The sequence below is a fragment of the Lactuca virosa genome, chromosome 8 (genome assembly GCF_052849685.1).
Source record: "Lactuca virosa cultivar CGN04683 chromosome 8, Lactuca_virosa_CGN04683_v6, whole genome shotgun sequence".
NCBI lineage: Eukaryota > Viridiplantae > Streptophyta > Magnoliopsida > Asterales > Asteraceae > Lactuca > Lactuca virosa.
Window position 1 is genome coordinate 71,947,540 of NC_136433.1, and position 22,129 is coordinate 71,969,668.

Sequence of the window (22,129 nt, forward strand, 5' to 3'; positions counted from 1 at the left end):
GTTCTTGAAACTTCGAAGTTTTTTTTTTTTTTTTTTTTTTTTTTTTTTTTAAATCAAAAAGTTTAGTCCGGAATATGAATAATACTCCGGAATTAGACATTTCGGAGTACTGTTCATATGCCAAAATTTTAGTTTGGAATCCAGAATGTCATTCCGGAGTTAGTCAAAAAAATGTTTTTTCTTGGTACGGAATGTCTCATTCTCGACAAAGTGGTTAATTTTGCAAAAATAAGGTTATTTTTTTTTCAAATTCACATTAAAAAGTGGTTAAATTACTTAATTTTCCTTTAAATAATTACAATTAATAGCGCATAAGTTCATATACTAAAATATGCAATGTCTAGTAGGGTGGTTCAACTATATTTTGTGAAAGTGACCAAACCCTCTTAAATTATATCTATTGCAAAAACAAACCAATCAGGACACTCGATTTCATATGTTTGATTAAATGATGTGATTTATAGAGGTGAAATACAAACTAAAATCGTTGCCTCTTTATGGAGACAGGAAACACGAGGCATCTTTTCATCCATTTGCTATTGGTCCTTATTGAAATCGAAACCTAACTATTCTTCTCTCAAAAAGGCAACAATAAAGAAGATTATAACCTCATACATGTAGTTTACATATAAACATTATATCAAATTCCAAGTTGTATAAATGAAGCGCCAAGATATTATTTAGCTATTTCCTTGTTTACGGAAACACAAGAGACAAATCCATTGTAAATATGCATCAATCCACTTTATTTTATGTGTAATTGAATTAGTGGCCGCTTGTATAATCGGGCGACATATGAAAGCATATATGAGAGAAAAAATTTGGCCAAAAGGAATTTTCGTATCGTTTTTACATTTATACAAATAAATATAACATATCTACTTGCATATATTAAGCTCTCTTCAAAATTTATTTCTGAAAATGATGATATCGAGATATCGTTTATTGGTGATCATACATTGTTTAATTACCATTAATTAGAAGGTCACCAACCAAACCAATAAAAGATTTATGAATTTGTATTTTAGCTTTAACTACACCCACTCCTTTAGATTTATTTTATGGAATCAATAGCTATCACACATAAAGACACTTTTAATGACCTTTTTTTTATAAATTAAAAGTGTACATAGTTTTAGTTTATCGGTTATAAATACTTGAATCGTATAACTAAATTTTAAAGAAGCTTATAATAAAAACAATAATCCAATAATAATTAATCATAGTCAAAAGAAGTCTCATTTGCATGCCAAACCTCTCACCCACACAACCTCCATGTTATATATAGTTAAAATGCATGATAAAATATCATCCAACATTCATGAATTATGATAACGTATTACAAGATTTTATATTAATTTAATTGTATATTTTATAAATTTACATACCAAAACATTAATAAATAAAATACACATTACTCATCTCTTAGAATATTTCACCTCGAAAAATAGTCATTGAAAAAGACACGTGGCGTGCAAAGAGAATGAGGAATCCAGTGTACGTGTCTTGCGATGATTTCTTCGAACAAAAAACTGAATTTAAAGAAAAAGTTCTAGAAAAAAAAATAGAAAATCCTCTAATACAGTTTATACACTCGATCACGTAGTATGTATGTGGAAACAATGATTCTTTTTTAAAATGAAAATTAATTTAGTGGATTAGTATAAAAATGGCTGAAGCCATGTTATCAAGAAGAGAAAGAGGGAAATTTCGAGAGAAAAAAAAAACACGAATTTGAACGAACAAACGAACGAAGGAATTGATATGATTCTGCAAATTTAGGGTTGCAAAAATAGATTTCTACAAGTGAAAGTGATTGAGAAATTTCTTCGCTTTAAACATATCCGATCTCCTTCTTGTAAGCTTTCTCTTTCTTCTTCTTTTCGCTTTCCAGTTTGTCTTATATTCTTTTTATACCTCTCTTCATATGCCTTCATCTTTGTGTTCTTTCATAGAAAGCGATATTACCTTTCTGATCATCTGGGTAAATCTTTTTTGATGTTGTTTTGCTTGTTCCTATCATCTAATCACTTTTTCCCATTTTGGGTTTTGTCTAATTGAAGTTCTTGTATAGCATCTGCTTCGTTTTTTGATTGACAAAAAGAAAACTTATTCCTTTTTAGATATGAAGGGTACTAACCTTTTTTCCCTTTCCCGTTAATTAGAATAATGTTTTGATTCCAATCCTAAAAGGGGTTTTGTTAATTTTAAAGAAGCTTCACAAGCAAAGCTGATTCGTGTTTTGTTTATGTCCAGAATTACTTACAGGAGTCAAAGCATTTAAATTTCTTCAATTTGTGGAATTCCCAGTTGATTTCTCTCACCAAGATACTGAAATCGATTCTTATTGTAAAAAAATGGGCGATCATTTCGTGTTTCTGGTTGATCGGTTACTCACCGAGTCCACTTTAGAAGCTGCAATCGAAAGCAGAAACCCTTCATACCCTTTATCTCCCGCCATCGACACCATGATCGATTGTTCTTCTCATATGGATCATCCTGAAACTCCTTTCACTCCTAGAAAAATGGTGGAATGCAGAATTTGTCAGGATGAGGATTTTGATTCGAATATGGAGACTCCTTGCTCTTGTTGTGGTAGCTTGAAGGTTAGTTTATTCTGCAACAAGTGATTTTAACTTTTAAGCATATGAGAATTATGAATATATCCAGTTTTAATTTTTGTAGTATGCTCATCGCAAATGTGTTCAACGATGGTGTAACGAAAAGGGTGATACCATTTGCGAAATATGCCACCAGGTCAGATTTCATCTTTTTTCCACCTTTAAATCCTTTCAAATCCTTCTCATATTCCACTAATTTCCAAATATATACACAAACTTCCATCAAATAATCATCTTTTTGATATGACTAATCGCAGCAATTCAAGCCAGGGTATACAGCACCACCTCCCGTATTCCGATTGGGCGTCATTCCGGCAAATATAAGGTGAATTTTGACTTTTTGAGGTCAAATCTACGCAAAATCCGATTTCGATTCATGGTATAATCCAAATTTGTCCTTAAACTTTTTTTTCTCAGGGGGCATTGGCAAATTGCGAGAAGGGATATGAACGATGAGACTCGAATAATTACAGTCGTTTCTTCTGATCATAATTTACTCGATCAGGAATATGACGAGTACGCAGATTCCACTGCTAGAAGCATTTTGTGTTTTCGTTCAGTTGCTATCATTGTAATCTTTCTCCCTATACAACCATATAACCATTTTCAATTTGTACACTTTTTGTAACATTTTTTTTTGTATACAGTTCATGATTGTCTTGATTTTGCGTAACACGTTACCTATATTTGCTAATGGAGGGGCAAATTACTCTTTACCGGTGTTTCTGGTATGAAATAGTAACGAATTTTATTCAGATTTTGTTTTTGTCATTGTATAAAGTTATGTAATCATGGGTTCCTCGTTTTTTTTTATACAGTTGTTACTCATAAGAACTTCTGGAATCATTTTACCAATCTATCTAATCCTAAGAGCCATGTCAGCATTGGTACATAGGCGGCGCCACTTGGTGAGTAGCTTTATCATGTCTTGCATTTTTTAGCCGTTGGATTGGGCTCTACCGGGCCATGATTGGGTGTCTAATGGGTCAATATCGTCTTTTTCAGGTGTCAAATGGGTCATCATCGTCTTTTTCTTCTGATGATGAGGAAGCTGGTGCAACATCAATGCAAGGTGGTGGTGTTGATTGATGGGTTTGGGTCCATTTGAAGTATCCATGGTCAACAAGACTCAAGAGGTCAAACCATGTGATTTGTGAAGGAAGTGTCTTCTTGAAAGTTGAAAGTGGTGCTCTAACTAGAACAAGGGGAACTTGTTATTTATGGGTTTGTTGCACGTGTACACCCTTTAAAGTTAGATCTCAAAAGCTTGAAGAATCGCCTTTTTTAGAAGAAATCTTGATGTGTAGTTTGTTAATTCAGGTTTCTATATGTAAGTGGTTCTTGGTATTAGACATGGTGGGAACTTGTTTAGAATTAGAACACCACATCGCGTATATAAGGGTAAATTACAATATGGCAAATTTGAAGTTGATGGTTGAACTATTGATGAGTCTATGTAAAATGACTAATATTCCTTCCAATTCTTTTACCTGATGTTGATGTTCAAGAAACCCTAAATCCTAAAATCAAATCAACCCATGTGTATTGGGCTTCGATGTCCTTAATACCTAAATCTACTAACATCAAGGAAATTGAAAAAACGTTTGTGTGGGCTCTTGTGGTGTTGTGGAGATATGCACACATAAAAACTTAAAAAGCTAAAATGGCATTGTCTAGCATTTGTAAGCTAAAGGATGTGGAGATCTAGACGTTAAATGCTTAGGAAAAATGGAATACTGCCCTTTTATTTTCTCACATTTGGAAAACAATCTAAGGAAAGAACTCATTGTGGTATAGTGGGTGAGATAATATGAATCTTTGAGGGTGAAATTTTTGGGATATTAGATTAAAGTCTAGTCTATTGGTGGTTTGGCATCCCGTTGTGCAAAATCTTGTTGAGAAGAGAAATCATGGAAGCCGGATATGAAGTGAATGCTTGGTCGAAGATGTCAGGTTTTGGATTTTGGTCATTCCGCTAACTTTGGTCTACTAACATTCCGAAACTTCATTATAACATAGAAGATAAAAATCATGTGGTGCAACCGTAAGGGCAAATTAGTCCCTTTTGTTATTAATTTGGCGTGATTAAGAGATATGAGACGTAAAGTTGTTTGACTGATTTGGTTCGGTTCAAACTGAACATTCCAAGCTATAGTTTCATCTTGGGTTGGTAGTCTTACGGAAATTAAAAAGTCATCCCGATTTAAAATTTTAAAATGCTATGATGAAATGGCATGCCATTTCTTTGAAAGCCGATTCAAATCCTCATTCAGTCGTTTGTATTTCGATTATAGTTTCTTAAGTGATGCTTGGAAAACTATTGTTGAGTTTATGGGAATTAAAGAAATAATCTTTGATAGGTTTTCGTTCGTTGAATACCTTCAAAGGAGTTTAAAGTCAAAGAATATTGGCAACACAATCAGAAAATTGGCTCTTACAGCGACGGTTTATCAGAATGGGAGGATGGAATGGTGGTTGTGATCCATTGCTTATGTATGGACTAAGGATGGATGGAAAATGAGCTAAAGATTCTACAAAAATATTTGGATCTTGGGAATGTCGTGTGTTAGACGGATGATATTGGAAGATGGCAAATTGGAAGATGGCAAATTGGAGAAGGATATGTGGATTGATTGCATGATGGAGTCGTGCTTGATCATTAGAGGGAAGTATTCAACTAATGTGAAGGCCTATGACTGGGAAGTATTATTCTACGTACTTGTTGGTTAGGCCTTTTATTTTGTTTTGGTACTTTGGATATAGGTGTTGTTTTTTGTCCAAAAAAAAAATCAACCCTTGCTTGAGCAATTTTGCAGCCCGGTGGGCATTTAGGGTTTTATTTGGTATTTAGCTTTTTTTGATTTATCTTTGAGATGAGAAAGATGAAAACAATCACAAAAAAGAGATCACATTAATCAAGATCGGATGGAAGGAGGCTTAAAAAAAAATACAAAAATACCTATCATAACGAATATTTGTACCGCTATGAAGGATTAAGATTAAAACAAAATAATCGTAAAAAGAAGAAGTTCTAAGGTGCATCGAGGTAAGCAACCATACCTGAGTGATGTTGAATATGAGGTGACTATTGCTCGGAGTGACATTGATCTTATCGAGTCTTTTGAATTTAAAATGGCAACGACTATCAAGTTTAATATGATAAAATAGGAAAAACATGGCTCTTGAAGGCAAAAATTGAGATTATATACAAACTAATGGTGATATAAGTGATGTTGACACCGACCAAAAACTCAAACACAATTACACATGTTGTCAACGAACTACGAAACAAGTTAGGATAGCTTCTATTTTCCGAACATCAAACAAAAAGTCCCACATTTAATCAACCTTTCGTTAAAGGCCTTGAGTCCTTGGAAAACCACAAAACACATAGAATTAGTACTAATAAGTTATGATGTATGAGAAATTTCTATGAAAAAACGTTATGTCACCGAGTGTTGCTTTTTTACTTTAAATATAATGCGGATGGACAAAAAAATAAAATGAGAATTGTGAGAACAATTCTCAGCCAATCATTTTATTTAATTAAGTTAATTAAGATATATTTGGCAAGTCGATAAATAAATCTTATTAAAAATTGGATTAATAAAATATAAGGGTAAATGGGTAATTGTAATATGAGTTAGTTTGGGAAATAGGAGAAAATGGTGGGATTGTTAATTTTTTTTAAAATACAGATTTTTTAAATTTTGAAATAATGAATTTTTAAATTTAGAGTTTAAGCTTGAATTCTAGAAGCTGTCTAGTTATCAAATAAGAAAATAAAAACGAATTAAGATTAAATATGATTATTTAATTGATTAGAACACTAATTAGACCAATCAACACTCTTGAACCACAATTTTTTGCATCATCCAAAGTTCCTTCATGAGTGTAACGTAGAAGGAGAACAAAGAACTCGAAGAAAACGATTTATACCTTCTATGGAATCGAGAAACTTCATAGATTAGATTAAAAGGAAGCAATCTAAGAAATTCAATCCAAAACTCCACCAAAAAGGGTAGGATCTTCTTCACAACTCCAAATATGAAAGTTCTCTCATGAACTCTCTTTAAAAGTACTTGGTGGTTGCAAATGGAATGAATTCCTGGATTTTAGGGTTAGGTATCCTTAAATACAACACAAGTTACAAACTAGACCCTCAAAGTGTGAGAAAATAACCCCATGACCCATATACATGATCAATGATTGTTTTCTTACACTTTTGGTCCCCATAACTTGACTAAAACAAGATAAAATGATGATTTAACGGAAAACATAACAGAGCTAACCTTGGTGACAAGATTGGAAACATTGGGTCGTTACACCGGTATACCTTCATAGGTTTCCAACGGCTCACTAATCACCATCAACAAATTTTGATAATCATTTATTACGTGCAAATAAATATACTCATTTTCACTTCTGTCTTGTGTTTCATACTCTCCATTTAGAGTTATTGTAACATTGAATAAATTACATACTTGAAATCTCCCGGCACCATACAAATATGTCTGTCAAACATGTTTTTATCAGACCGATTTTCTCCACATATGTTTGTCAAACATGATTTGGAGACTCTTTAAACCCATGTATAATATGGATATTTGAAAAAGGTGATTTGGAGATTGTTTAAACCCATGTATAATGAAAAACCTTCAAATGCAATTTTTTTCAGAATATATGTAGTTTGGAATATGTCAAATAACTAAAGTCTAAAATGTATGCATACTATGGAATGTTCGAAAATGTGATATTTAATGTATCAGATAACTGAAGTCTGAAATATATGTTTCCCCATATGTGTCATATAACTAAAGTCTAAAATACACGATTCTTATGACGTGTTGAAAGAAATTGGTGTATCTAAAATGCAATGTTTTGGACCTGTTCAGTTAATTCAATAAAATTAGTTAATTTTTTTTATTGAAACAAAATTGGTGTATCTAAAATGCAATGTTTTGGACCTGATATTTAATTCAGTTAATTCAATAAAATTAGTTAATTTTTTTATTCTCCATAATCATGCTGTCATTTTTGTGAGTATCCTTATTCTTAATACATGGTCCATCAATTCATTTCTAAACCTATCCTTTTTAATGGCAACTCCACACTTGATGTATTAAACATCTATCTCCAAACTGAAGATGTTACAATCACTTTCATTAAGACGGTTCACTCGTTTTAGAAAAGATGCTGACTTTTTTAAGGGTTACTTTGATATTTCTACTGATTAATTAAAGTATGGATTATTTTACCCTTCAAAGCTGTTTAATAAATTTATAAAAAGTAATATATGGAGGTATTTTTTTCACAATAATTTAATGTCAAAAACTTCATTTATATCCTTATAAACCTTTAATATTACGTCAATATCCTTATAAATTTTAAAACAACATATCTAAAACTATAAATTTTACATCTATGTCCAAGATTATATTTTAGTTATAATTAAATTAATTCAATATTAAAAAACTTATTTAGAAATCAAAATACCATATAATATTACTAAACTACTCTTCCCAAATAAAAGATTATTTCTACTTACATTAAACCTACGAGATGCTTATCCCTAAATATTAAAAACATGTTGGGAAAAGAAAGAAAAGAGAAAGATAGATCATGAGAGGGAAAGAAAGAAATAGAAATTGGGAAGAAGGAAACAGAGGGATATAAAAGAGAAAGATAGATAGAGAGGGAAAGAAAGAAATATAAATTGGGAAGAAGGAAACTAAGTATAACGACTTATGGCCTATGTGCCTACTGATAATAGATATAGCATCCATTAGTTATTACTTAATATTTTGAGAAAGTATTTTTCATAATGGTAGTAAGGCTGTCAAAATCGAGATCTTACCTAAGATCGTTTTACGTTTTGCAAGATCGCGATTGTAAGATCGGATCGAGATCGAAGGATTCTACCAAAATGAACTCATATTCAAATTTTCTTGCAAGACATAATAATCAACTTTAGCTTCTTAAGCATCACCTATAATTTTTGTTGCTAGAAACCATAAAAATTAAGAATAAAACATCTTAATTAGAAATAAGATGTAACACTTGGAAAATTTGTAAGTTTCATATGTAATCCATCCTTATTAAAAATTTTGCATTTTGGTCCTTGAGCTGGTACGCGGGGCGTACAGGGTGGTACGCTTAGCGTACTAGCCCAGATTTGGATCGCGACCTTGGACCACGTATACTGGGCATACGTGGAGTACGCACGACGTACACATGGATTAATGAAACCCTAATTTTAGGGTGTTGCACCCTATTTAAACCTTGTGATAACCTCACTAGGTTATGTTTAGATAGCCTCCATTCCATTTGTCTTGAAAATCGAACCCTAAGTGAGATCTTGAGAGTTTGATCCTTAAAGTGTGATTTTTGGGTGCTTGTGAAGGAGAATAAGAAGTAAACCACTTGGAGTTGTGCTTGGAGCTTGAAGATATGAGATTTGTTCTTCATTTGCTTCCCATGTGAGGTAAAAAGCTTCCATCTTGCTAATCTATGTTGCTAGATCTAGTTTGGTGCCATTTTTGTACTTTTTGAGTCCATGGTTGGGTTGTTGAGCCTCTTGATTCACTCCAAAAGTGATTGATGGTAGATCTAGGGTCCTTTAGGTCTCTTTGTCCATAAAAATGCAAGCTTTATGGCATTTGTGGTCTCATGCATGCGTTAAGTCATTTGTTAAGCTCTTTTGAGCTCTAAAAGCCTCATTAAGCCATGCATGTACATAAAGTTGGCAACTTTACGTGATAAAACACCTTAAGGAAGTCAGATCTAAGTGTTGGAGTGAAGTCTTAACTGTTTAAGAGTTGAATGACAAAGTTGGTTAAGAGGGTGGAGTACACTGTGCGTACAAGCAGGTACGCTGCGCGTACAAGCCCTTAAGAAAGTACGCTGAGCGTACGAGCTGAGTACGCCTTGCGTACTCAGCAGTGGGCTTCGAATATGTGGGCTTCTCGATATTGGGCTATGTTTTAGGTACTCCCGATTCGAAAGGGGAGGGCCCGTCGTGATTGTACAACATCCCCTTATGATTTCGCATTGACTACTATTTTACTCTGATGATTTTGATACATTGTATTGTGATTGATTTTGAGACACTTGATGTATGGATTGATGATTTTTAAAATGAAAATTTTTACCTCTATATTTGGGACGTTACAAGTTAGTATCAGAGCCTTGGTTTGAGGGTTCGGACACACTTTCGGTTGTATCAGAACTCAAACTGTGGAATTGATAAGCTCTTCCAAATGAACGATGAAGTTTATCATAATATTAGTTATATGAGTCATTAAAATAACTTACTTGATTTAAATGCATATCTATTTTTTTCAAATAATGATATGACATATTAGTAGTTTGAGTATTTAACATACATTAGTTTGACTTAGGGGTGAGCATTTGGACCTGTGGATCAGACCAGAATGGACCAAACAAACCTTTTTTTGGATCCCCAGGCTGGTTCTCGGTTCTAGGATTTGATCAAAATCGGTCCGGTCCGGCCGGTTCCGGGTAAAAATCGGTTTTGGACCTGATTAAAAATCTTTTCGAATATATTTTCTAGTTATCCCTACATATTGACGGTTTGACCGAATATGGAATACCTATTGTGTCCTTTCTCGGTTTCACCCATAACATGTATGTACGACGACGACGAATTAGAAAGATATACATTTTGTGGAATTCTTTAAACAATCATATCTCATTCGTTTTAAGTTGAATTGATATGCGGTTTTATCTAATGTGTAATTTAGAGTTTGTGGATGAATTTAGACTAAAATTTATTTGTTTTTGGTGTTATATTAAACGAGATACAATCCTTCAAAGTTGGCATATCAAAGCTAAAATATTTCAGTTTCTCAACAAGAAATTTAAATTTTGTATTATGTGAAATTCTTTAAACAAGAATGTCTTGTTCGTTTTAAGTTGGATTGACATGCGCTTTTTTCCAACATGTAATTTAGAGTCTGTAGATGAATTTAGACTATAATTTTGCAGTTTTTGGTGCTATATTCAATGAGTTACAATCATTCAAAGTTGAGATATCAAAGCTGAAATATTTCAGATTTTCAACTATTATTTTAGACTATAATTCTTAATTTTATGTATCTTTGACAGATAAATCATATGAAAGGGATCTCGGTAAAGTATCAGAAAATTATGACTTTGAAATTGTAACGTATATGGTGAAGTTCTTTTAAAAATTCAAGGCAAAACAGAGCTTGTTTCAGCTACATCAAAACCTTTGGTAAATCAAGTCTTAGATGTGGACATACATCTAAGAAAGTGGTCAACAAAACCACTGTTTCTCGAAATGGTGAAGGAGATGAAGACGAAATATGAAAAGTATTGGGGTGCCTACAACAAGATGAATGATTTTATGTACTTTACGGATTTGTTTGATCCTACCACCAAATCACCTTTTTTGCTACATGCATTTAAAAAAAATGATCGGGTACATAGAACCGTCATTGACCCTCGCGGGCATAGACATAAAAGGACGTCAAATGGTCCGAGAGGTTGAGAATAGGATGGATAATTTATTTATGACCTACTTCGAACAATTTAATAATGGTGGATCTTCTCAACAAGAAGCGAGTCAAATAGTCATTGATTATGATGATGATAACAATTTTTTCGATGATTTTCTTAGTATGGGAGGTAGCAACTCGGATCCAATGGATAACGAGTTACATACGTATTTGTTTATAACATTCATAATTCAGGTAAATTACATTTCTAATCATTGTGTGTGAGAATTGGTTGCAAATGGCCCATAGTGGCATTTCTGTAATTTTTGGGCGAAGTACGCGTACGCTCGACGTACATTGCATACGCAGGGCGTACGTGGCAGGATCCCAAACCATAATTTTTAGGGTTTGGACCATATTTAAACATCCTTAACTCTCAAGACTTCTTTCTTTCATCAGCCTCCAAGCCCCATTTGACCCTTTGCAAACCCTAATCCTTTAAAGAGAATCTTGAGCCATTTGTGTGTGTTTTGGTGATCTTGAAGGAGGAAGAAAGATGAGGAGATCATCTTAGAATAGTGGAACACTTTGGATTTAGATTCATATCATCATTTGACACCATTTGAAGGTAAAAAGCTCTGAACTTGATAAAGTATTGATTAAATCTTGTCTAGCCATGGATTTGTGTGATTTTGGTTCCATAAGTTTGGTATTATGAGTATGGGTTACTCTAATTCATATAAGCTGTCCTTTCAGACGTTTTGATGTATTTAGAAGCATAAAAATGTGATCTTGGTATTGAGCACTTAATAGTCATGTAAGACCATAAAGTTGGAAGCTTTATGGTTAAGGACAACATTTGAGGACTAGATCTGGAATTTGGACGAAAGAGCTTAAAGTATTAAGCTCTTAATAGAAGGGAGAAGAAGCAGTCGAATACACTGGGCGTACCAAATGGTACACTGCACGTACACAGTCAACACCATGTTTTCTGATCAAGCTCGAGTACACCCTGTGTACAGGCTGAGTACGCCTAACGTACTCCACTGAGTTGACTCAGATTCACTTTTGACGATTGAACATGGTTTGACCAAGGTTTACCTAAGGGTATTTTAGGTACTTTGATTATAAGTTAAGTTTGTCATGTTTCAATGAATAGGTGACCGGTAGAGCTGATAGTCGGAGCGGTGTCCTGTTCAGCGATCTTTCAGACTGGGAGTTGAGTTTTCCTCACTGTACTTGTGGGTCGAAGGCACCAATGTCGGCCTACTGAGTTATGTATCCTGGTTTAGAGGATGTTTCCATGTTGTAGTGATCTGTTAGATCTGTATTCTGATATATAGGATGTTGCTATGCTGTAGTGATATGTAGATATGCATGTTTGTCTGATGACTAGTTATACGATTATCTGTTTGATGAATATCTGTTATTTGTTATGCATATGTCGACATGGTATGGTGGGGTTGAGACTTTGCTGCTTTGTGCTGTCAGTCAATAGACCGGGGCATTCCAACCGAAAGGTTGTGGGCTGGGGCATTCCAACCGAAAGGTTGTGGGCCAGGGGTAATCCAACCGAAAGGTTGTGGACCCAGTATGTATTGGCAAGTCAACCGAAAGGTTATGAGCCGGGGCATTCCAACCGAAATGTTGTGGGTCGGGGGTAATCCAACCAGGAGGTTATGGACCTGATATATGTTTGGTTATATGTTTGTGTGGTGGTACTTTGGGGGAACTCACTAAGCTTTGACTTATAGTTTCGGTTTATTGTGTCAGGTACTTCAGATGATCGTGGCAAGGCGAAGGCGTGATCGTGCACATCCTTCGGATTTTATGTTATTTGGATTTTGGGATACTCTGATTATTGATTAACACTATTGAAACAATGTTTTGTAAACAATTATGGTCATTGGGTTGTTTTTGAAAAATGAAAAATTTGACTCTGATTTTTGGGATGTTACATTGTTAGTTGGATTTTCTTAGTTCCGGTAATTACTTTTGTATGTTTGTGTTAATATGTTAACTTTTGTTAGTGAACTTGATTTATATGTTAGGTGCTTTTATTTGGAAAATTAAATTTCAAGTTATAATATTATAGATAAAGTTAGATTAGTTATACATGAAATATGATAAAATCATTAACTTATTTGATTCAAAGTTCAAACAAATGGTATATACAATCAAAGTTTGACCGATTCAATGGGTACAAGAAATGAAAATGTATTCATTTTTATGAGTTGTATCATATCAAACCCAAAATCGTATTCATTTTTAACGAGTTGTAATGTATCAAACCCAACAACATATTCGTTTTAACGAGCTTTATCAAACTCAAAAATGCATTTTAAAGACTTGTACAATATGCATGTAAGTTGTATCGGTCCAACCGTGTCCAAGAACCAGAAAACCGGATCTGGACCTGGACCCAGTAAGCCTCACCTGGTCTGATCCACAGTCCACAATATTCTTCAAAACCGGTCCAGTCCAAAAGCCAATCTGGTCCGATCTAAATACCCACCCCTAGTTTGACTATTTATTGTCGGACAATCTTTTATTATGATTTGAAATTCATTAGTATGAAGTTGAAAATTTTTATTAAGCGGTAGTTTAATAATTTATCTAATTTAAGTTATTTTTGGGGTTTTATATAAGAAACTTTTATGGTTTTGTTTTATTATTGAAGTCGCTCTATATATTTTATATGTTTTTTTTATTGTTAAGGTGTTTATAACTAAAAAAGAGAAAAGAAAAAACAAATGCCAATAGTAGAAGGAATAAGGAATGAGCAAGAAAATAAGATTAACTAGGTTAAAAAAAAAGCTTAGTGTAGATGATAAGAACAAATTACTGAAATGGTCCCTGTGGTTTGTAAAGATTTCACGTTTGATCTTAACTTTTCTTTTGTACTTAGACCGTACATAACATATCATTTGTTGCGTTTTTAGTCCCTTGTAGAGATAAAAAGACTATCTTGTCCTTTGTATTTTCTTTTTCAGATTTTTTATTGTTTATTAATTATTACAAAATAAACTAAATAATTAATAGACATAGGTCCCACTCCCGAACCATACCGAACCTCTCATCTCTCCCCTTAACTCTCACTCTCTCAATCTCACCTCTGGAACTTAGCCACCCACCACCATAACCAGATCGCAGCTACCGGAACCACCAGATCGCAACCGTGAACCACCATGAACTTAATAAACAATAACCAATATGAAAAAGATAATACAAATGAAAAGATAGTCTTTTAATCTCTACAAGAGACTAAAAAGTAAAAACGCAACAAAATGATATGCTAGGGACGGTCTAAGTGCAAAAGAAATATTAGGGAACAAACATGAGATCTTTGCTAATCACATGGACCATTTCAGTAATTTGTTCTAATAAGAAAAAAAATTAGATATATCCGTCAAAATAAATAAAGTTTGGTGGAGTTGCAAGCATGGAAACCAATTCGTAATTTCCCAACGGTATCAGGTGGTGCCCTCCCTCCTTGAAGTCGAGGGTTCAAGTCCCGTCGTGGACGTAGGTGAATTTAGGTTTTAGTTTAGGAGTAGATTATATATAGTATTTGCCGGTTCAATATATATATATATATATATATATATATATATATATATATATATATATATATATATATATATGGTATGATTAATATTCACATGAAAGTAAGACGATCCATAATGGGAGTTGTATGAGACTTTAATAGAATAAAGTTGAATATAATATAGATGAGAGAGTGTGTAGAATTGAATGGTCATTCACCCTTTAATAAAATTGCAATGCAAATTGATGAGTTTTCTACAGGTTGAAGTCCTACTTGACATTTCATATTACTCCCCCATAAGTTTAATCCATTGGAGATAACCTAAATGTTTTTTATTTTACTTTATTTATTTATTTATTTTTTCATAGCAAGCATGACTTTTATTAGCTCAAAAACTAGGACTCTAGGAGTTACGAGGTATAAAAATAGGAAAGGAAAATAACTTAAAATAAAGAACAGATGAATAAAAAGAACAGAAAAAAATAGGCGAACTTTAAATTCTGCTATATAATAGTATGAGATTATTTATGGCATTGAATGGTTGTAAAAAAAAAGACAAAACTGCACAAATGGTCCCTGTGGTTTGTTCAAAATTGTCACTTTGGTCCAAAAAAGTTTGAACTAGCACCATAGGTCCAAAGTTTTCATTTTGTTGCTTGTTTGGTCCAATCTGTTCTGATTTTTTTTTTCAAAATGATGGAATTGCCCTTGTTAATATGATTTTCTCTTTTTTCTTAATTGTTTTTTTAATTTCAGATTTAAAAAACTAAAAAAAAAATTAAATCTCTCTTCTCTCTCTCTCTCTCTCTCCGTCAAAATGTTTCACCCTATGATACCATTTGAAGAACCCAAACCTCCTCTAAACCTGGGATCTAATTTGATTCCCACTCCACTATCCTCTATCTATTATATCTCAAATCATCATTCCTACACCACCGTCATTGATTTGCTTCACACATCATCATCTCTAATTTGTTTCAAATGCCACTTTTATGAAACCCTAACACCGCCACCCTTCTCACCGGTCTCTTTTCTTAACATCAATATCATCGGAAACCCTAGCGTTCGTCCGATTCAGAGAAAGAGGAAAAGAGAAGAAATTATTTGCTTCTAATTCGAGTTTATTGATAGTTAACGAGGAACAACTTCTGATTCGAGTTTGTTGTTGTTTGGTTTGCAGGGCTTGATGAAGAAGTGTTCGAGTGGATTTTTGGAAATGGCCACCATTATTGAAGCTTGAAAAAGAAGATTTGAAAAACATGAGGTATGTCGTTCAAAAGGTTGTACGTTGAACAGAGAATCGAGTTTTCCAATATGATTTGGATCCTCCACTAAAGTTTGATCCAATCAAAAAAATCTGATGGGTAACATAAAGGTGGGTGATGCAGGTTTTCAACGACGACGATTTAAACCTAGATGTAATCTTTGATCAAAATCCAATAATGAATTTAGATTCAGAGGTTGGTTTCGAATGGGGTGACTTTAAACTCGGATGCAATCTTTGATTTTGGGTTTAAGGGAGATCCGATTACCCATAAATTGTCACCAATCGACAGAAGCTTTCGACACCATAATCGGTGGTGAATTTTTGGGGAAGAAACATCGATTAAAAACTAAAAGAGGGCACCCTCCAAATTTTTGGGGTTGTTTGATCGAAGTGTATTTGTATCACTCCTTATTGATCTGAGTTTTTGGCATCGATTTCTTCTGCTAAAACGAAGAGAAGCTAGTGATTTATTGAAGGAAAGAATGTGAAAACGAAGGATTAAGGGGGTATATGTGTTCTTGTGTACTTATGTATGTGTTCTTGTGTACGTATGTATGAGAGAGAGAGAGAGAGATTTAATTTTATTTTTTTATTTTTTTTAAATCTGAAAATCAAGAAAAGAATTAAGAAAAAAGAGAAAATCATATTAACAGGGGCAAATACGTCATTTTGAAAAAAATCAGAACAGATTGGACCAAACAAGCAACAAAATGAAAACTTTGGACCTCTGGTACTAGTCCAAACTTTTTTGAACCAACGTGACAATTTTGAGCAAACCACAGGGACCATTTGTGCAGTTTTGTCTAAAAAAATCAGTTACATATATATATTAATTATTCATATTCATATATTTACTAAACGAGTTTAAAAGATAAAATAGTGGATACATTAAAAGGTATCAACATAATCATTGGAAAAATCAGCAAGAATAACTTTCACATTTTTTTTAGGGAAAATGACTTATATGGGTAACTATGTTTCAAAATCGTTCAAAAAATATCATTCAAGTTTGGTGTGTCCAAAAAACACCATCCAAGTAAAGCATTTGTACAAAAAACACCAACGAAGTACATTCTTTGTTCAAATTTGACATTTGGTAACCGGCAATTACCGGTAAAAAATAAGTAACGGAAAAAAAACAATAGGAAAATGACTCAAAGAGGTAATTATGTTTCAAAATCGTTCAAAAAACACCATCCAAGTTTGGTATGTTCAAAAAACACCATCCAAGTAAACTTTTTGTACAAAAAACACCAACAAACTATATGTTTTGTTCAAATATTACCCACCGGTAACTGGTTCTTATATGTTAAATGATAACTTGGCTTAACTATTATGACATGGCATAATAATGATTGACAAAACAATAAATGAACGAATGACTTATTCTTCTCATATGATTGCTCGTCTTCTTCTAAAGTGATGATCTCGAACTCAAGTCCAAAACCCTAATTCTTAACTTAAAGGCAAAAAGGGCTCCTTTACCCCTGCCTCAATGGACCTCCCTCCCCCTAAGGCCCAAATCCATAAAAAGCCCAAAAATGCATCCAAGCCCAACTATAAGGCATCTAAGGCCTAATATGGCCCAAGAACCCCCAACATGGCCTTAGCCAAAAAATGACCTGCTACAATCAGGTGGGCCCGAGGCCTAACTTAAACAAGTCTGTGCATAGTCCCATCATATCCGGATGTCGAGCCAGTACGCCCGGCGTACTCCTAGCGTACGCCCAACGTACTCGGCTAGGGTCAAGAACCGCCAATCTTCCGAAGGACATAACTTCTTCATTCTAAGTGTGATTTTGTCATTCTTTATATCCACGGGAGCTAATTTAGGCATCGGACAGCCATACCGAGGGTTATGGCCTTCAGAAGATTGGCGGTTCTTGAGCCTAGCCGAGTATGATGGGCGTACGTAGGAGTACGCCGGGCGTACTTGCATAAAATCCAGATCGCAGAGGCTTCAACATATGTTGGGCGTATGAATGGACTTGTTTAAGTTAGGCATCGGGCCCACCTGATTGTAGCAGGTCATTTTTTGGGCTTAAGGCCATGTTGGGGGTTCTTGGGCCATATTAGGCCTTAGATGCCTTGTAGTTGGGCTTGGATGCCTTTTTGGGTTTTTTATGGATTTGGGCCTTAGGGGAAGGGAGGCCCATTCAGGCAGGGGTAAAGGAGCCCTTTTTGCCTTAAGTGAAGAGTTAGGGTTTTGGACTTGAGTTCGAGATCATCACTTTAGAAGAAGAAGAGCAATCATAGGAGAAAAAGAAGTCATTTGTTCATGAAGAAACCGTAAATCAGTTTTTAAAGGAGGAATATATCATTTATTGTTTTGTCAATCATTATTATGCCATGTCATAATAGTTAAGCCAAGTTATCATTTAACCTGTAAGAACCAATTACCGGTGGGTAATATTTGAACAAAACATATAGTTTGTTGGTGTTTTTTGTACAAAAAGTTTACTTGGATGGTGTTTTTTGAACATACCAAACTTGGATGATGTTTTTTGAACGATTTTGAAACATAGTTACCTCTTTGAGTCATTTCCTATTGTTTTTTTTCCTTTACTTATTTTTTTACCGGTAATTGCCGGTTACCAAAGGTCAAATTTGAACAAAAAATGTACTTTTTTGGTGTTTTTTATACAAATGCTTTACTTGGATGGTGTTTTTTGGACACACCAAACTTGAATGGTATTTTTTGAACGATTTTGAAACATAGTTACCCATATAAGTCATTTTCCCTTTTTTTTACGAATATATTAAAGAAAGACCACACAACTAGCACATATGCGTTCATATATTTATCTCTACAACATTTTTGATGTGACAGAAAAAAAAAAGGTGTATGTTGGTTGATTTTATACATCAATCCATTATTCACTACTATTTTTCGTTTCCAAAAAATGAAAACCGTGTCTCTCTAAAGCAACATATTACTTATCTCTATAGACTATAATCTTCCTAGTTCCTTCTTTCTTACAAACATACACGTTATTTATTTTTTCTGAAAGAGTCGACATACACTCTACTATGCTATAAATTATACACATTTGTTTTCACCCTTTTGTCTATTTTAATACATATAGAAAATACATATATATTACACAAACGTAAATATAACATTTCTAATAATAGGCAAACAAGAACATAATGATGAACCAATGATTGATTTTTGCTCAGTTAATGAAAGTGTTAAACGAAAATATCGCTTATCCTTTGTTACATCATCCACGTCAAAAGTCAATACAAGAAGATCTTTGCTATAAATAAATCCAAAGTACAAGTAATAATGCGTGGAGTGCATCCTTTGAAGCTGAAGTGCTATCAAAAGCCAATTCCTTCATGATAGACAACTGGTGTACTATTTCACTTCATCGTCTTCTTGGATTCGCCTGAGTTCTTTCCGGCGAGAGTTGGGATACTCTGTTCGTTTCTGAAGAAGTTATCCGGATCAACCGCCGTCTTAACCTTCACCAATCTTTCAAAATTCCCCATGAAGTACATCAAGCCGTACACCTCGCCTTCACAGTAACTGTCTCCGGTCATCACGCCGATGTCAAGATCCCTGTAATTCAAGTACGCCCCTCTCGGATTCTTTGACACATAAGGCGTCATGAAATCATGCAAAACCAAGCTTTGATTCAAGTACTTTGTCTCCAATTCGGGATCAGCATCATTCCAGTTGACGGAATACTGGATTTTGAAAATGTTCCCGGCGCGGTGGGGGAATGGAGTTGAGTCCGCCGGAATCTCGTTCATTATCCCGCCGTAGGAGTTGAACACCAAGCTGATTTTACCCAGTTCAGCTAGTTTGTTAAATATTAACTTCATTCCAGATTCCGGGATTGGGGTTTGTACGTAATCGGACTTCCTTTTTCCGAACTTTACAGTGTCGGAGTGGCGATCGAGGAGGATCTCCGGCGCCGTCGTGTTGTAATCTAAGTTGTCCCAGAAAAGTATGGATTGAATATAACTTACTTCAAAACAATCTTCTTTTCTCAAACCTAATTCCGGGAAGTTTTCGTTCATCAACGCCACTAATCTATCGGAATCACCCAAGAAATGTGCTATAAATGTAGCCCGACCGGTTTTCTCTTTGTTCACAGTTACCGGTTGTAACAGGATTCTGATGTATAAATCATGATCGATGTTTGGCATAACCATCTGCCATTTATGAACAAGTTCTGGAGCTTTTTCTGCCACCGTTCTTTTAAGCCGGAAAACTGTATTAACCTCCGGCACCGGAACTAATTTCACGGTGTAGGATAATATAACACCAAAACTACCGCCGCCTCCGCCACATATCGCCCAGAAAAGATCTTCTCCCATGGATTTCCGATCTAAAACCTGGCCTTTAGCATCCACAATCCGGGCATCAATCACGTGATCCACGGTCAATCCGTATTTACGAAGCAGGGTGCCGTAACCAGCACCGCTTATATGTCCACCGGCACCGACAGTCGGACAAACTCCGGCTGGGAAGCCATGGACTTTACTCTTTTCGTAAATCCTATAATAAAGCTCTCCCAACAGTGCTCCCGCTCCCACAACCGCAGTTTCATCGGCGATATTAACTTCGATCTGCCGGAAATTGAACATATCGAGTATGATGAAATCAGGGTCGGATGAAGTGTAGGAGATTCCTTCGTAGTCATGACCACCGCTGCGAATCTTGATCTGGACACCGAGTTTCTTAGCGCAAAGAACGGCGGCTTGTACTTGGGATTCGGTGGTCGGAGTTATGATAACGGAGGGTTTGGGTGTTGAGGTGTTGTTGAAACGTTGGTTTTTGATGTAAGCTTGGAGGACGGCGGTGTAGGAAGATGAATTCGCGGTGGGGCTGTAGATGAGTTCGGAGAGATCCTCGGCGGAATCCGGTGACTGTGAAGGTAGACATTGGAGAAACGACTGGTAAACTGAATCTGGATCCATGGCTGCGTTGGAAAACGAGAAAAACAGAAGCGCGATCACGAAGGAGAGCATAATCGACGACTTAATTATTGATTGATGATTATTTTTAGAAGTGGATAAAAAGGGTTGAATATTTTTAGCTCGTCGGCCATGGCGAATGTTAAAAAAACGTGCAAGTTTTTATCTTATTTGAAGGTGCTAAAAGGTTGGGTACAAAGTATAAACAAGCTTTCTCATTCTAGTAGTCATTATCTTCTATAGAAGCCTTGCTTTAATCGGACACTCTTAACGAGTAAGGAAACAAAGAAAGCTTGAAAGCTAATTAAAAAAACATAAAAGAAAATAAAAAATTCTATTGATTGATAACTTATACAAGTGAGCTTACGTGATCATTGTGAGGTCAGAGGTGTGTCTTCCAAAATAGAAGGTCGTCTTTGAACTTTGAAGTTTCTTTAACGGTGTAAAAGATTGTGAATTTCCGATGTTTTTGAGTAGAATGTATTGAAATGTACAATATGTCCTTTCTGAAACCATGTTGTCTAGAAGAGGAAATGGTATGCTAGGTTTCAATGCTTCTTCCCAACGAGTCCCTTAAGTGCATGTTCATGTTCATGATCAAAACGTGTGCTAGAAAAAACAAGAAGATTGTCCCCATTTATAAAACACTTTCTAAAATTCATTTTTATGAATGCACATGTATTATATATATATATATATATATATATATATATATATATATATATATATATATATATATATTCATATAGTATATGCACATAGAAATATACATTAACAAAAGATCAAAATACATTATGTATAATAGGTACATGTATTCTTGGATGTTTAGGTCACATCAACTTGACATAAGTAGATTACTTCACTATGAATGATATTTGAATGTTAAGAGTTAATTTAAAATAAAAAAAGTAATTATTAACTAATTACATTCTAATCATATATACCAATGCGAGTTCTTAGCCCTAAACATTTCATTTCTAGTCTTTCATATAATCCTTAAGATCATGGAAAAAAATGAAAGCAATTAAAATTGAATTGGATTATTAATAAGAAAAAAAAAAGATGTTCATGTGCCATCAGAGTCATGACGTGATCGAGTAGAATTGCTTTATGACTCCACTCGATCAAGTGGGGTTGTTTGACATCACAACTCAAGTAAAAACCTCCGTTAAGCCTCCAAAACTTGTACAATTTGATTCTAAAAAAAATACCTCTAATTCTATTTATAAGAGTTCAGAGCTTTTTTTTTCTTCTAAACACTTAATTAATGCATGAATAACATCAT

At 34.4% G+C, this 22,129-nt stretch overlaps 1 protein-coding gene and 1 pseudogene across 2 annotated transcripts; one reads left to right on the forward strand and one right to left on the reverse strand.

The window, feature by feature from the left end:
- Positions 1 to 1,591: 1,591 nt before the first annotated feature.
- Positions 1,592 to 4,102, forward strand: LOC145128984 (uncharacterized). 2 transcript variants are annotated; one of them, XM_079063750.1, is made up of 8 exons: positions 1,592 to 1,858; positions 2,257 to 2,606; positions 2,686 to 2,757; positions 2,879 to 2,946; positions 3,039 to 3,192; positions 3,269 to 3,349; positions 3,440 to 3,529; positions 3,627 to 4,102. In XM_079063750.1, the coding sequence occupies exons 2-8, from the start codon at positions 2,358 to 2,360 to the stop codon at positions 3,708 to 3,710; spliced, it is 798 nt and encodes a 265-aa protein (XP_078919876.1). In that variant the 5' UTR covers positions 1,592 to 1,858; positions 2,257 to 2,357; the 3' UTR covers positions 3,711 to 4,102. The 2 variants fall into 2 exon arrangements, with proteins under 2 accessions (XP_078919876.1, XP_078919877.1); XM_079063751.1 differs by lacking the exon at positions 1,592 to 1,858 and adding an exon at positions 1,935 to 1,984.
- A 14,964-nt stretch (positions 4,103 to 19,066) lies between these two features.
- Positions 19,067 to 21,090, reverse strand: LOC145129728 (berberine bridge enzyme-like 21 pseudogene; annotated as a pseudogene).
- Positions 21,091 to 22,129: the final 1,039 nt, after the last annotated feature.

Coding starts and splice junctions, on each gene's coding strand:
- LOC145128984 (XM_079063750.1), top strand. CDS start 2,358: ATGGGCGATCATTTCGTGTTTCTGGTTGATCGGTTACTCACCGAGTCC. Junction 2,947..3,038: donor GTCATTCCGGCAAATATAAG/GTGAATTTTGAC, acceptor TTTTTTTCTCAG/GGGGCATTGGCAAATTGCGA. Junction 3,350..3,439: donor ACTCTTTACCGGTGTTTCTG/GTATGAAATAGT, acceptor TTTTTTATACAG/TTGTTACTCATAAGAACTTC.